This window comes from Arachis duranensis, chromosome 9 (genome assembly GCF_000817695.3).
Source record: "Arachis duranensis cultivar V14167 chromosome 9, aradu.V14167.gnm2.J7QH, whole genome shotgun sequence".
Classification (NCBI taxonomy): Eukaryota; Viridiplantae; Streptophyta; class Magnoliopsida; order Fabales; family Fabaceae; genus Arachis; species Arachis duranensis.
Window position 1 is genome coordinate 3,849,535 of NC_029780.3, and position 14,620 is coordinate 3,864,154.

The following is a 14,620-nucleotide window of genomic DNA, read 5'->3' on the forward strand; positions in this document are numbered from 1 at the left end:
GTCTCCGTTATTTGTGCATCTCCGGCTGCCCCAGTTTGGTATCCTTGCCGGCGCTAGGGTTGGCTGCGCCGCACCTAGAGGAGCTGGATATACGCAATTGCCCAAAAATCGATTGTTTTGTTGAAGAGTGGCTCCCGCCGAGTTTGGAAAAAGTTGTAGTCATTGGGTGCGAGAAACTAGCGAGGTGGATAACATCAAAGGGTTTGCAGAGTGAAGGCCTTACCCATCTTTGGCTTGGTGGATGCTTCGATGTAAATTCGTTCCCAAGAGAGGGTTGCCTTCCTTCTTCTCTTGAGTCTCTAGAATTGTGGAACTTTCCAAATCTGGAGACGCTTGACAGCAAGGGGCTTCACCATCTTACCTCCCTCAAAAGGTTAGCAATTGGTGACTGTAGAAAGCTTGAGAATGTTACAGAAGAACATTTGCTTGCCTCCATAGCAAATATCTACATTGGGGAAGAATGTCCTTTGAGGTGTAAGCTGGAAGAGATGGAACACCCACCGATTCAATTTGTTTGTTACAAACGCGGTAAGTGTTTTTGCTCTGATCTTCCCTATAAAACTCCGGGCACTCCAATTTCAATGCTAATTGTTTGCATCACCATTTTAATTCTCTTGTTTGATCTACCTTTTTCACTCACAAGTTTTACTTTTAAAATAAAAAGTTCTTATAGGTGCCAATTTTTTTCACATTTTTAAGGATAATAAACTAGATACTTAGAAAAGAACCAAAAAGTAAACTTTTTCATGAGCTTACCGTATTTGTATGGTCTATTGCAGACTCGGATTACTCTGATGATGATTACTGTTACGATTGATTCTGATTTTACACCATTGTATTTGAATGAGAGGGGTCAAAGGCATGCGGGTGCGCATATACTTCTGGAAATGGATTATTTTTTTAAGTGGTTTGGACATGTGAGAAGGAAACTGATAGAACACCCAATCAGAAGGGTGGATGAGATGAAAGATGGACAAAGGGTGACAACCAGAGGAAGACCTAAAAAGACCATCCATGAGGTGGTCAAACGAGATCTACATGTAAACAGTCTCTCTGTAGACATGATACATGACAGAACTCAATGACATCGTTTGATTCATGTAGCCGACCCCACCTAGTGGAACAAGACTTTGTTGTTGTCATCTTGAGCACTTAAGAGTTAAGAGACAAGTGGTAGATTTTGAAAGTTCTTCAATCTATTCAGTATATTTTTAATTTGTTTTAATTCCCCGTAAAACATTGGTCTAAACCTATATATTATTTAATGCCAAGGTTCTATGTTTTTCAGCATACTCTTGCATTGGTTCTTCCAGATTTGCGCTCATGGAATTCTAATATCCTAATGTGTTGCTCATCTGATTTTTATCATCGGGTGGGGTGCGTGGTTATGCAAAAACCGAATGTTAGTATCCAATATCTTTCTATATGTTGATATCTATCATCTCTAATATATGTTGATTTTTATCATCTCTATATGTTTGTGTTCCTCGGTTTGTTTTGTTGGAGTAATCCACACCAATACAGTCACGCCAATATTGGGAGTTACTCCAAAATAATGTTAATTTTTCCTTTTAACTCCAAAACCATATGTTTGAGTATATACTTGATCCAAATCATGGTATACCAAAATGGGGAAACAAACTTTCAAGTTTCTGATGTTGTGAAGGAAAAAAGGTGAGGAAAGAGGATTGTTTTTGCTGCAACAATCAGACAAAAGCTGTTGTTCTTTTTTTCAATTAATGATACTAGTTTGATAATTTTTTCAACTAAAAGTTTGTAATTGGGAAAATTTATTACCTTAGCAAAACTTCAATAGGATTCTCTTTCTCTATCTCGATAGTGGAATTTGTCCTCTTTGTTAATCTGTTTTATATTAAAATGTTTCAACAATTACGATAATATAATCTTTATATCAAGTATAACAACAACAATTTACTAATTGTATTAGTCTTTTTAATAAACTAAGAACGAACTAAAAAAGAGGAAAAGAAAAATCTTTGAACGAAAAATTTCAAGATACAAATATGCAAATGACAACAATAATAAACTTAAGATCCAGCCATTTCTGTTTTAAACATCATTATGGAACTAGCCAAGGAGCTGCTTTCTGACTCTGTAGCCAAACTCATAGTCATGGTTTCGCAACTGTTATGTTTTCGAGCCAACTCCATAGCCAAACATTCCTTTAGCTCGGTCACAATATCAGTCATGTATGGTCTTTTGGAGGACTTATTGGACACAGAAGCCATTGCTATTTCAACAGCTCTCCAAACAGAACTACTCTCAAAATCTCCTTGTAATCTTGTATCAACAATACATTTTACATCACCTTTTGCAAGCATAGATTTAACCCACTCACTTATGTGAATTTTCCCCTCAACCGCTTTAGCTATTGCTGGTTTACCTGTGATTATCTCCAATAAAACTACCCCAAAACTATAAACATCACTTTTCTCTGTTAGCCTATTTGATACTTGGTACCTGCACCAAAGACCATATAGTTTGATTCAGTTCATTCTCACTCTCTCAATTCAACTTCTCCAAGAGATGTGCACTCATACTATTTTTGAGATAGAAATATAAAATTTGTTTCTAAGAAATATAATTTAAAAGCAGTGCCAAGTACTTACTCTGGATCCAAGTAACCAGGAGTCCCCGCAATGACAGTTGTTACATGTGTGCCGCCGTCAACCGGAAAGCTTCTGGACAGACCTAAGTCTGACATTTTCGCTTGGAAATTTTCATTTAGTAAAATGTTTGTACATTTCACATCTCTGTGGATTATTGGTGGCTTACAACCGTTATGTAGATATTCAAGTCCTAGATTAAAACATTTTGGCATATATAAATGAAACAGATAAAATGATTTAAGGAAAATTCAGTTAGTTTTGAATTTTGATTCTAACCTTGGGCTGCATCCATAGCTATAGTGAGCCTTTCTTCCCAATTGAACAACCTTGTCCTGCTATTTTTCTCTACAGAATCATAATTACGTGCTTTCTAAATCCTTTATCATTTAATTTAGTTAATCCTGGAAGAAAATAATTAATAGGTTGTTAACATACCCAAAAGATGTTCTTCTAAGTTGCCATTTTCCATATATTCATAGATGAGTGCTATGTTGGTTTCTTCGTTGCAGTATCCAATGAGGGAAGTTAGATTCCTATGATGAACCCTCATCAAAATGTTAACCTATAATTCAGTGTCACTTTTCATTACAACAAGCTAAAAATATTGAGATTAGAAGCTACTAAGCAAAGAATAGTTATCACTTGCCTCTGCTAGAAATTGCTGATATCCTTGTACTGATGATTGCGAAAGCATCTTGACAGCTACTTGAATGTTATCAATAATGCCATAGTAAACTGTTCCAAATCCACCTCTACCGATGACTCTTTCGAAATTATTGGTCATGTTAGATACTTCATTGAATGAATACCGTCTTCTCTTAGATTCCAACTGTGATCCAGTTTGATCACTAAACTCCTTATGAACTTTGAAATAATCTGTTATTGTATCCAAAAAGAAAAACATGTATGTTACAACAAGATCAGAATGTGTTTCATTAATTAAACTTTAAATATTGTAAATGGTAGTTTGAAGTATTGTTTATTTTACCTTTTGGCTTTCTCTTTTTGATGTAAATGATGTTAATCATTGCAAGAACTAACAGCAAAAGCACTAAAATTGCAGAAATAGATGCTAGTACATAAATAACTGTGTTATTTTTCTTGCTTTTATCCTTTGTCTGTTGGTCACAAAGAGCAGATTCACATAGCAGATTTGGGTTTTGCCCCAACCTAGCATCACACCATTCAGTAATGAGAATTAAGTCAGAACGAAAAACTACAATTGCATTCTTCTGTTGGAGATTCTTACTTTCAAGTTTCTGTGTCATGATTTAAAGTTTTTTGGGTATAATATAAAAGAGGAAAAGACAACAGATAATTAAATCAAGATATTATTGCTGATTCATGGCATCAAATTGAATAAGAATAAGATGCACACCTTAGTGATAGTACTCCTTCACTTGATCTTTGGATGAGTGCATTCGGAACTTGACCTGTGAGGTTGTTATTATGCAAGTTTCTACAAATGAAAACTCATCAGCTTCTTATATATATTGCCGCATAACAAGTCCAATTATATACGCATTTAACATATAGAGTATCATGTTTGAATTAAATTTTAAATGATTAACTTATTATATGATTTTCATTCTCACAGGGCTATAAAACTTGAAAATTACTTATATTTCAAAAAGTTATTTTTATTAAAACTATATACAAATGCATGGAGAAATATGGGATAAACTTACAGGACTTTAAGTGATTGCAGGTCTGCCAGAAAATCAGGTATCTCCCCGTTTAAGCTATTATTTGATAAATCCCTGACATCACAAACACAAATCACTACAAACCTTGGTTGAATCGTTGAGTATATTAACTAAATGAGCTGAGTTAGTTACTCACAAGGACTCTAAGTCAGTAAGCTTGGAGATATAAGATACAATTTGTCCCGTTAGTCCACTGGAAGACAAATTCCTGCATGCATTCCAAAGATACTCTCAACTTAAGAATATATACATCATTTTTGTGAGGATGAATTCAATTGTTGTACAAAAAATTGGTAGTTAATAAATAAACTTACAAGGCTGTGATTTTTAAAGTACCAACGGAACTACAATTTAGACCGTCCCACTTGTATGCTACAGGGGCACATGGATCTCCTTGCCAATTTTTTGACACCTTATAAGCAATCTTGATATTTCTCATAGCATCAGCTGCCATTTTATTTTGATGATAAACACCAGTTCAAAAGAATTTTAACTTATAAGCCATTCTATACCTATATAGATTTGAATTGACAAGTTACAAATAATGAGAATGGAAATTAAGGAGTATGCTTAGTGTTTGTTTGGGCGCTATTAAGTCGTAAAAAAAAATATTTTTTTAATGAAATAAGATCTTTTTTATTTTTTAGCTTTTGTGATAAATTTTTAATAGTAAAAGTAAAAGTATTAGAAAAATAAAAATAAAAAATATTTTTTTTGAGAAGTTACAATTTATATATTTTTTTAAAAGATATTTTTTCTTAAAAAAAATGTTTTTTACATAATAAATAAACAAAAAGAATATTTTTATATGGTTATACCCAAACAAAATTGATAAATAAAAAGATATTTTTGTATGAAATATCCAAACATAAAATTACTTTTAATTTTCTATAAGATTTTTTTAAGAAAAATAACTTAAAAAAAAGATCTTTTCTTAAAAGCTCACACAATAAGTCCTTAAAAAAAATAGAATCCGACAACTACTGTTTATGGTATTTTCTTAAAATTAGAAGGTAAATTTTTTTTGTCGTATATTACTGTGTAATAATGATTATGCACTGATTTAATGTATGCAATAAATTTCTTTACATAATTTTTTTTGGGATCCCGCTAAGGAGACAATGGACTATTTGTACAATGTGTACAATGGTCTATTGAGTTACAAAATGAACATCCTCCATACTAGCACTCTAATATTATATTATTATACCACTCATTTCAAAAGCTTCAGTTGATGGAAAAAAGTAACACTAATAATTATATCTCTAATATTCCATAAACTTCCATTATATACATTGTATAAATATTTCATTGGCTCCTCATACTTTCCATTTTTTTTAATGTAAAGCATTGTGTTTGAATTGGATTAGAGAATAAATAACTTATTGCATTATTTCTACTTAGAGAAATATAGAAGTTTATAAATACTTCTGTAATTCTAAAGTATATTTAATGCATACTTTAAAATTTGTTTTTGGTCAAATTTTAATTTAGTTTACAGGTTAAATTGATTGAAAATGTGATAATTTTATGCATTATAAGAGTGCAATAATGTTTGGAAATAATAAAAAATCAACTAAAATAGTTCAAAATTATTTTATTTAACATTCATTAAATTATCACTAGGATAATTATATAATTTTTGATGTAATAAATATATAGTTCAAATGTTATATGTATATAAAATAACTTTAGATATTCTCTCTATAGCATTACCGATAAAAAGTATGTATAATAAATCTATCATACAATTATGCATACTAGAAAATAATTTACCTTTAGCTTTAATTTCATAATTGCCATAGAATTATAGTTTTATTATACATACCTTGATCATTTTGAGTTTGTGGCTGTGAGAAATCCTTAACAAGAAAAATCTCAATAGCGTTGGTGATAGGAGGAAGGGTAGAGAACTCTGTAGGAAGAAGTGAGAATCGATATTCACTAATTCTTTCAAAATATGTACTGTAAAAAATGTAGAAATCTGTTTGATTGTATGTGGGTACAATGGGTCCTTCCCAATAATTGCCATTGACGCTGATGTTGAATGATCTACTTTCATTTGCTGACAGCTTTTGTACCTCAGCAAAATAGAATCTGACATGTATCTGTGCAACATAATCAAACTGAAAGGAGAAATCCAAAGAATCTCTTGCATTTCTTGGTGTAGCGGCTGTTCTCATCACACTTGCTGGTGGAACATATGTCATTTTCTGACTTGGATTAGGATCAATATTTGTGCTGATTAACTGTCTCCACCCATTCACGGAATAAGGCTCCCATATGCAGCCATATATGTCATCTCTGTACCTGCATGTACACCCCCAATTTTCTTTCTTTTAAATATTTATTCTTTTAATCATTTCTAAAAGAAAAATGATATATGTATTACTTTTTGTGTATATATGTTTTATCTTCTTTTTTCTTATCAGTTACTTTTAGAAGGCACAAAATGAACTTTGCATTTAGAATGGTGGAATTCACACAATATCAGATCGATGAATTGGTTTATATAAAATTTGGATTATACTCTAACCATTGTGGTTAGCTAAACTATAGAGACTAAGTTACTGTAGCTTTATACACTAATCATAAATAGTAAAAGTAGAAGGTGTATAATCCTTTAAGGTTTATATCTAATCAAATTCATGCGTCTTGAGCACCCCTAGTAACAAGTGAAGTTGGCATGCAGAAACTGCAACCATATTTTAGAAATCACTCACCTGCATGTTGAATTGTTCTTGCTGCCCAAGTCTAATCCTTTGAGACGTGCAACTGAGTAAGAGCTGGGACCATTATCCTTCCCAAGAATCCTCAATTCTATAGCCGAAATGAATGGTGTGCCAGTGCCTATGTTAACCAGACAGATATCTACATAATCCCTTGTTGGAGAGTGAGAGAGCTCTCTGTATATGCTCACTGATGCATCCGAGAATTTCAATGTGTCCCACAAATTAGTTCCAACATGAACTTCAAACTGTGGGAGCTTATTTAGACCGTCATAGTTTCCATACAAGAAACTAGTTCTAATAATATATGCAGTGTTGATGGTTACATTATTTATTCTGTAACAGTTTCTTGTTCCATAAGGAAAGCTTCGAAGGTAAGTAAAATATTGTTGATGAGTAGCCTTATCTTGAGGCGACACAGTCTTACTCACACCAGAATCAATGAAATTAGCATCTGAAATGTAATTGATTCCAGTATTCTTCTCAACGTAGCTGTAATTTTCAGGTAGTCCACAATCTATGCTAATAAATCCTGACAAAAATCATTATTATTTAGACATGTTAAAATTAAGAAATGATGAAACATAAAATGACTCTTAAGTAACCGAACCTGATTGATCCTGGCCTTGGATCGTTGCTATGAAAGAAAGAGCTCCAAGCAGTAGAAAAAGAGAAGTTGCCATTGCACATGCATATCAAAGATTACGAGTGGTTCAGTTCAGTGCTGCTATTTAAATATATATAGCTCAAGATTTTTTTGTACGTAGCAATTTATTTGCGACTTGCATCTTATTTTTTGATAGGTAAAAATTCAGGTATAGTTACTTTACGTTAACTGCACATAAATTTTTACTTTTTAATAAACACATTTTATTATAGTTGTGTTTATTTTTTGTACTAGGCTACTAGCTTCCTATGATATATGATTTTTAATATAAACATTATCTGATATTATAAAGTTGACCCGGGCCGTTTGGGGGAAAAAATCCTGAGTCAGCTTCTATTGTTCATTCATATATATAATTTTTTATTTTTTATTGTTTGTGGTAATAATTGTTTATTGTTTCTTCAGATATTCGTCCTATTTCGCACCAAGACTATTCAAAGTACTAGTTTATAATATTGCATATATATATATATATATATATATATATGTATGAGGAGTATTAAAAAGTAAAAACTAACAGATTTTGTGATTTATAGATATATATTAATAAGGTGTGTGGTAGAATGGGAAAGAATGACTAAGGGTGGATAGAAATTGATTAACCAATACCTGCTGCACATTTGACATCTGACATTTGTCAAGAGAATTAGAAAGAAAGGATAGTTAATCAGCGCAGAAACCGAGTAAGCTATAGAAATTTACTAGAGTGTTACTGTGAAGGTATAAATAGGATTTGGACACCAAAAAATTAGACCTGTGTTATGGGACCTTGACTTAGGTAAAATACCGGGATAAAACAACATCAATAGACCCAAAAAAATCGTAGAGTCTATAAATTTTGATGGTGATTTAATTTTTTGTTTCTCCAATACTAAATAAGTAATATCAATAAAAAAAATTAAGAAGATTATAATTGAATAAATTATCATATATATCTATGATGGTAATAGTAGTGGAGAAAAAGACAATTTAAAAATTTTAAATAATTTTTTAGGATTTGAATATTTTTGTTATATGAAATCTATCTTTTATGGATATAATGGTCATTTTTTTATTTAATGGGTATATTTGTTAGTGTTTATATTTTTTATGGATATATATGGTAATTTATTCTTTATAATTATTGAGTGAGAAGGAAAAAAAAAACTCGAAGAACAAATTTATTAGAATAAATAGTAAAAATTAGAAAAAAAATTGTTAAATAGATATTTGAGATGAATTTTTTTTAAAATGAAGTGGCTTATATTGAAATATAAATTTTGAATAACTTTTTATCAATTATATATCAATATTGAGGTTTAAATTTTAGCTTTTACTTGTATAATTTTTTTTATTGACATATAAAAATTTAGGGTTTAGAATTTAAAATTTTAAATTTTAAATTTTTTCTCCTTTTAAAGAATTTATGGAAAAGATTTTCTTTAAAAAAGATTTATAGATAACGTATATTTGCATAAAAAAATTACATAGATGTTCCAAAAAAAATTTCACTACATACAAAATTCTACGTGATATGTTTGCGGATGATAACCAATGGAGTCTAACAATTTAGTATAGAAGAAAGACAACACTAAATCATGGGATGTCATCATTATCTCAATGCATGTTTTTAAATTGTGTAAATAATTGGTTTAGGAAAAAACTGTGTGATATGAGCAAATCTAACCAAAGTTATAAAATTGAGTAGAATTTGATTGATTTAAAATTACTTGTAAAATTTAAATATTGTATGAGTGAGAAAGCAAATTCAACTCGATAAAATATTTTTTTGTTACGATTGATAGATTCGTACTTGATCATAGCATATCCAATTATTATTCGGGTTTATTCCTAATTTTGATTAAAATTATTTTTTTGGTAGGGTCAATTGAAAGTTTTTTTTAATATATTAAAATTGAGCTGTTGAAAATTAAATAATATAACATGAATTAACTATATAAAAGTTATCTTAGATTTATTAGATTAAAATAACTTTTTTAAAATAATTTTTTTGCCTAAAATTTTTTATTATCAAATAATTTAAATAATTCGCATTAGTTTATAGCCCTTGATAAGTTGGAAAAATAAAATTATTCAGATAATAGGTAATTAGAATGATATCTGAATTTTTTAATGGAAGAATTAAAATTGTAAAGTATAATAATTTATTGTCCTATTTTTTGTTTATCTTAAAATAAAATAAAAAAATAGGATAATAAATAATTTTGTTTATTCTAAAAATTGTAAAGTATAATGTTGTTTGCTTTTTTTGTTTTTTCAATTTTTAGAATAAACAAAAAAAAATATACAAGTAAAACCTAAAATCTAAATTCTAATATTGATATATAATTGATAAAAATTTATTTAATGTTTGTATCTCAATATAAAGCACTTTATTTTAAAAAAATTTCATATCAAACATTTATTTAACAATTTCATTTTTTTTACTGTTTACTCGAATAAATTTGTTCTTTACTTTTTTTTTTCTTCTTTCCACTCATAAATTGTAAAATTGCTTTCTTTTTTCTACTGACTAATATTATTTATTTAGTATTTGAAATAACAAAAAACAATTCATCATAAATTTTTATGGATTTTACGAATTTTTTCGGTATATTGACATTACCTTATTCAATATTTTTGTTTAAGTTCAAGGCCTATAACTCGAGCCTAATTTTTTGCAATTCCGCTATGTTACCAATAATATTTCTGTTAACTTCTACCAACTCTTATTTATAATTGTGTTTAATGAAAGTGTCTTTGTGGATGTGTCTAATAAAAATATCTTTTTATGACTGTATTTAATAGAAGTGTCTTTATAGATATATTTTATGAATGTGTCTCTTTATACATGTGTTTAAAATATAATAATTCACTATTGTTGACAATAAATTGACAGATAATATGTTGATACCCTATACTTCCCAATTTTTTGGTGTCCAAATTTCATTTATACTCTCATAGTAACACTCGGGCGATTTACCGTATTCTTTTTTTATAATCCTTTTGTCAAATATTAAGTATCTAACAGATATTAGTCAGTCAACATCATTTTTAGCCATTCTTGTTTGTGCCACCACAGACATCACCATCTGATCTCGTGGGATTGAATTTGAGGCACAATAAAACAATCAATCATAATATATACCAATTTGGTACCAAGAAAATGAAAGAAAGAAAAAGCCAAGACATAGCGACTTAAGTCTTCAGCTACAACATAAAACATATCTTTCAAAGTTGCATGCCTTTCATTTGTATCTATTCTCTAACGTCAAATATGTGCTTATTTATTTATTTATTTATTTATTTCGTGTCATTATTTTGTGATGAGAGTGGAATAATACTTGATTTTATACTGAGAATAATTTATCATGGGACCATCAGATTCGACACTTATCTTGCATGCAAGGGAAAAATGATTACAACATTTTGAAAATATTTATTTCCATCCAAAATATTGGTCTATTCTTAACATTCATATTTTTTCATTAATAAATTTATTAAATAAATAAATATAGGATTTTTCATAAAAAATAAAATAAAATAGAAATAAAATAATTAATAAGTATAATTTTATATTCTCTTGAATGTATCTAGAATCAAATATTTTGAATACGTTTTTAATCTTTATAAGTAAATATAACAGGTTCTTTTGATAGAAAAATGTATCATATGTATTAGCATTTTTTATTTTCTCTCTTTAATTTTTCTTTTATTTTTATACCGTTCGATAAACTAAAGACTAATCTATTACGAATTAAACCCTATTTAAAAATATGTTATTGGTCAATAAATTTTTGTATACACAAAATAAAACTCAAACTCTCTTTAATTAAACAATAGAGGTTGCAAAGTTTTTCTGATTGTTGTGCAAAATAATTTGACACAAATGGTCGACATTGAAAATAATTCAATAGTTAAAGTCGAAAATTATATATGCATAAAGCACACTATGGTTAAAGAAAATAAAAATAAATTAGATTTGGTGGTCAAGTTAACTTATGCTTAGTACACAAATTTGCTTAAAGTACAAAATTATTTGGAGTCTAAATTTGCTTGAGGTCTAAGACTACTTGAAATCTAAAGTTATACTAATTGTTAGAAACAACAGAATAAACTGGAAAAAGAATTTGTATATTATTGAGTGTATTCAAGTTGTCTGAAATAATACAATATAGAAGGGTATTTATAGGTGCTAAGAGAATCGAAATAATAAAGACGTAATATCCTATAATAAATATTCAGATATGCTAAATAATGCTAATTAATCCTAATTGATCCTAATTATATTCTAACACTAATTACTTTAAGATTTTTTTTCTATAAATAAAATTAGTTTCAATAAGCTAGAAAAGATTTCGATTTATTCACACTTTACTCACTCTATATTGGAAGACTTCATTTTTCTTTCCGTCATTTTAATTTTTTTTATTATTTAAATTTTATTATTGCACATTTTAATACAAGCTAAGTTTTGCAATTTTTTATTTTTTGTACTTATTCTTTTTTACTTCTTACTTTTTATAATTATTTTTTTTATATACTTTTGTTAGATATGATTTCTAAATCATAAGAATAACCCACACAAAAAGAGTAGTACCACTGGAATTAAAGTAAGAAACAAGGAAACAAAAGAAAATGAAACACAATACAACTTATGAGTATTTCTTTTATGGGCCTGCTACACATACAAGCCTACAAGTAACCAAGTTGGCCCAGCCCAAACACGAATCACGCGCATGAAAGAGAGATAGGATGCCGCGTCCAAATCACGCGCTGAGCATTCGAACGGTTACGTATGGGAGACTCTTCCACTTCTTCCACTTCTTCCATTTCTCAAGGCACTTTCAAAACAACGAAACCCTTTCATTTTCGAGCGAAAATCAAGTTTCAAAATATAGAAATCGTAGTTCAAAAACTGCATCAAAACACCATCAACTTCTCTGTGAAGAATCTGAAGAAAAAACAATCCAGGAATACTCAACGTAAGTCCATTAAAATACTGTATATTTTACTTTTCTTCTACGTCGTTCTGCTAGGGTTTACTATTACTCTTGCTTCTTTGTTATACGTCGTTCTTCTAAGTTATACGTCGTTCTTCTAAGTTCTACGTCGTTCTACATTGTTATTCTAAGTTCTCCTGCTATTTTTGTTGATTTTTGGGGGTTTATTCGGTAGATTCGGGGGTGTAAACTGCTTAACCTTGTAATGTGGGTTTATATTGAAGCATGGTTGAGTGATATCTGTCTGATATCTATATGGATGTATCTGAATAATATCTATGGGTGTATCTCACTGTAATCAATGGGTGTATCTTGTTTGACATCTTTGGGTGTATCTGAATAATATCTATGGGTGTATCTCACTGTTATGAATGGGTGTATCTTGCGAATATCTGGCTGTATCTGACTCATATATGGGTGTATCTTACTGTTATCAATGGGTGTATCTTAATTGTTATCAATGGGTGTATCTGAGTCATATATATATGGGTGTATATTACTGATATCTTTGGGTGTATTTTTAGTTTCAGAGAAAATGGCAGCAAGAAACCAAACCAAAGACATGAAATGTGCCACACATCTCCTGAATGATAAGTTCAGAAACATGACTGAGGAGAAGAAGGCAATTGTCAGGGATCTTGGATTCGGTGGGTTGATGCACATCCCACCACTGAGGGTGGATCACCAACTCTTAAGGGAACTGGCAAAAAACTTCAAACTTGGGGAGAACAAACTGAAGACAGGATATGGTTCTTTCCATATAACCCCAAAAAAAATAGGTGATGCGCTTGGCATCAAAGCAACAGGTAATTATCTCAAAATTATAGATGTATATTAAGTTGTTGCTTGGGTGTATATTAACCTGATGCTTGGGTGTATTTTAACCGACTTGGATGCTTTGTTGTCTTCCTTTTTGTAGGAGATCTATTTCCTGAGAAAGTTGACTATAAGAAGCTTTCTGATGATGACAAAATAATTTATAGAAGATTCCAGGGTAAGACCCTCAAAAGTCTTACCGATGAAATGATGGAAATCGGCGTTGGCAACGAAGAGGAACGCCTGATGTTCAAGAGGATATTCATCCTCTACATACAGATGGCGTTCCTTTTGCCAATGACGATAAACAAAATATCGCCCGTGCACCTGATCCCGATTTTTAAGATGGATGGCATAGAGGAGAGAAACTGGGGGGGCATGTTTTGACCTTCATGATCAAGGGCATAACAGACTATCAAGAGAAGAAGAAGAAGGCAATCAATGGCTGCCTCTTCGCCCTGATGATAATCTACTTTCACCTTTCAAAAAACAAACGCAACAACAGGGGTGAAAGACCACCAAAGCCATGGATTGCCAACTGGACTAAGGAGCAGTTGGTGAAAAGAATGAATGAAGAGAGAGAGGAAATTTTGGTGAGTAATCATAATAAGTTGGTGTACTTTATTTACCCGAATGGTGCTAACTAAAATATCTCATGTTTCAGGGGATTTTGAATTTGGCAGAGACAAAAGAAAAAATGAGAAAAAAAGAAAAAAAAAACAAAAAGAAGAAGAAATAAAAAAAAACAAAAAAAGGAAGGCGAGCTCAACATCGTCTTCGGAGACAGAAACTACCGACAGTGACACTTCTACCTCTGAGTCTGAGGCTCAAGAAGACTCGGAGGATTCGGGAATTAAACACCCCGGCAAAAAGGGGAAAAAGTAAGTACCATACTTGGGTGTAATTTCTTTTTCGAGTTGGGTGTATTTTATTTGATCACGTTGGGTGTATGTAGTTTATTAAGCAGGTTGCGTTTCGTTTGCTGCGTTGGGTGTATATTGTATACTCAGTTGGGTGTATCTCGTGAATTCATTTGGGTGTATTTTTAATATGTTCTAAATGATGATTGTTTGCCTGCAGAATGGACTCA

At 30.5% G+C, this 14,620-nt stretch overlaps 1 protein-coding gene and 1 pseudogene across 1 annotated transcript; one reads left to right on the top strand and one right to left on the bottom strand.

Annotated features, from left to right (window-relative positions):
• Positions 1 to 1,255, top strand: part of LOC107463857 (putative disease resistance RPP13-like protein 1) — a 4,448-nt pseudogene extending 3,193 nt beyond the window's left edge.
• Positions 1,256 to 1,949: 694 nt separating this feature from the next.
• On the bottom strand, positions 1,950 to 7,842 carry LOC107464036 (probable LRR receptor-like serine/threonine-protein kinase At1g05700). The gene is made up of 13 exons (XM_016082935.3): positions 7,676 to 7,842; positions 7,060 to 7,597; positions 6,165 to 6,646; positions 4,651 to 4,783; positions 4,473 to 4,544; positions 4,319 to 4,390; positions 4,009 to 4,089; positions 3,619 to 3,800; positions 3,277 to 3,506; positions 3,066 to 3,192; positions 2,907 to 2,975; positions 2,631 to 2,820; positions 1,950 to 2,481 (listed from the first exon to the last, which is right to left on the bottom strand). Exons 1-13 carry the CDS (start codon positions 7,746 to 7,748, stop codon positions 2,049 to 2,051), a joined length of 2,682 nt encoding a protein of 893 aa, XP_015938421.1. The 5' UTR covers positions 7,749 to 7,842; the 3' UTR covers positions 1,950 to 2,048.
• Between the last annotated feature and the right edge of the window lie 6,778 nt (positions 7,843 to 14,620).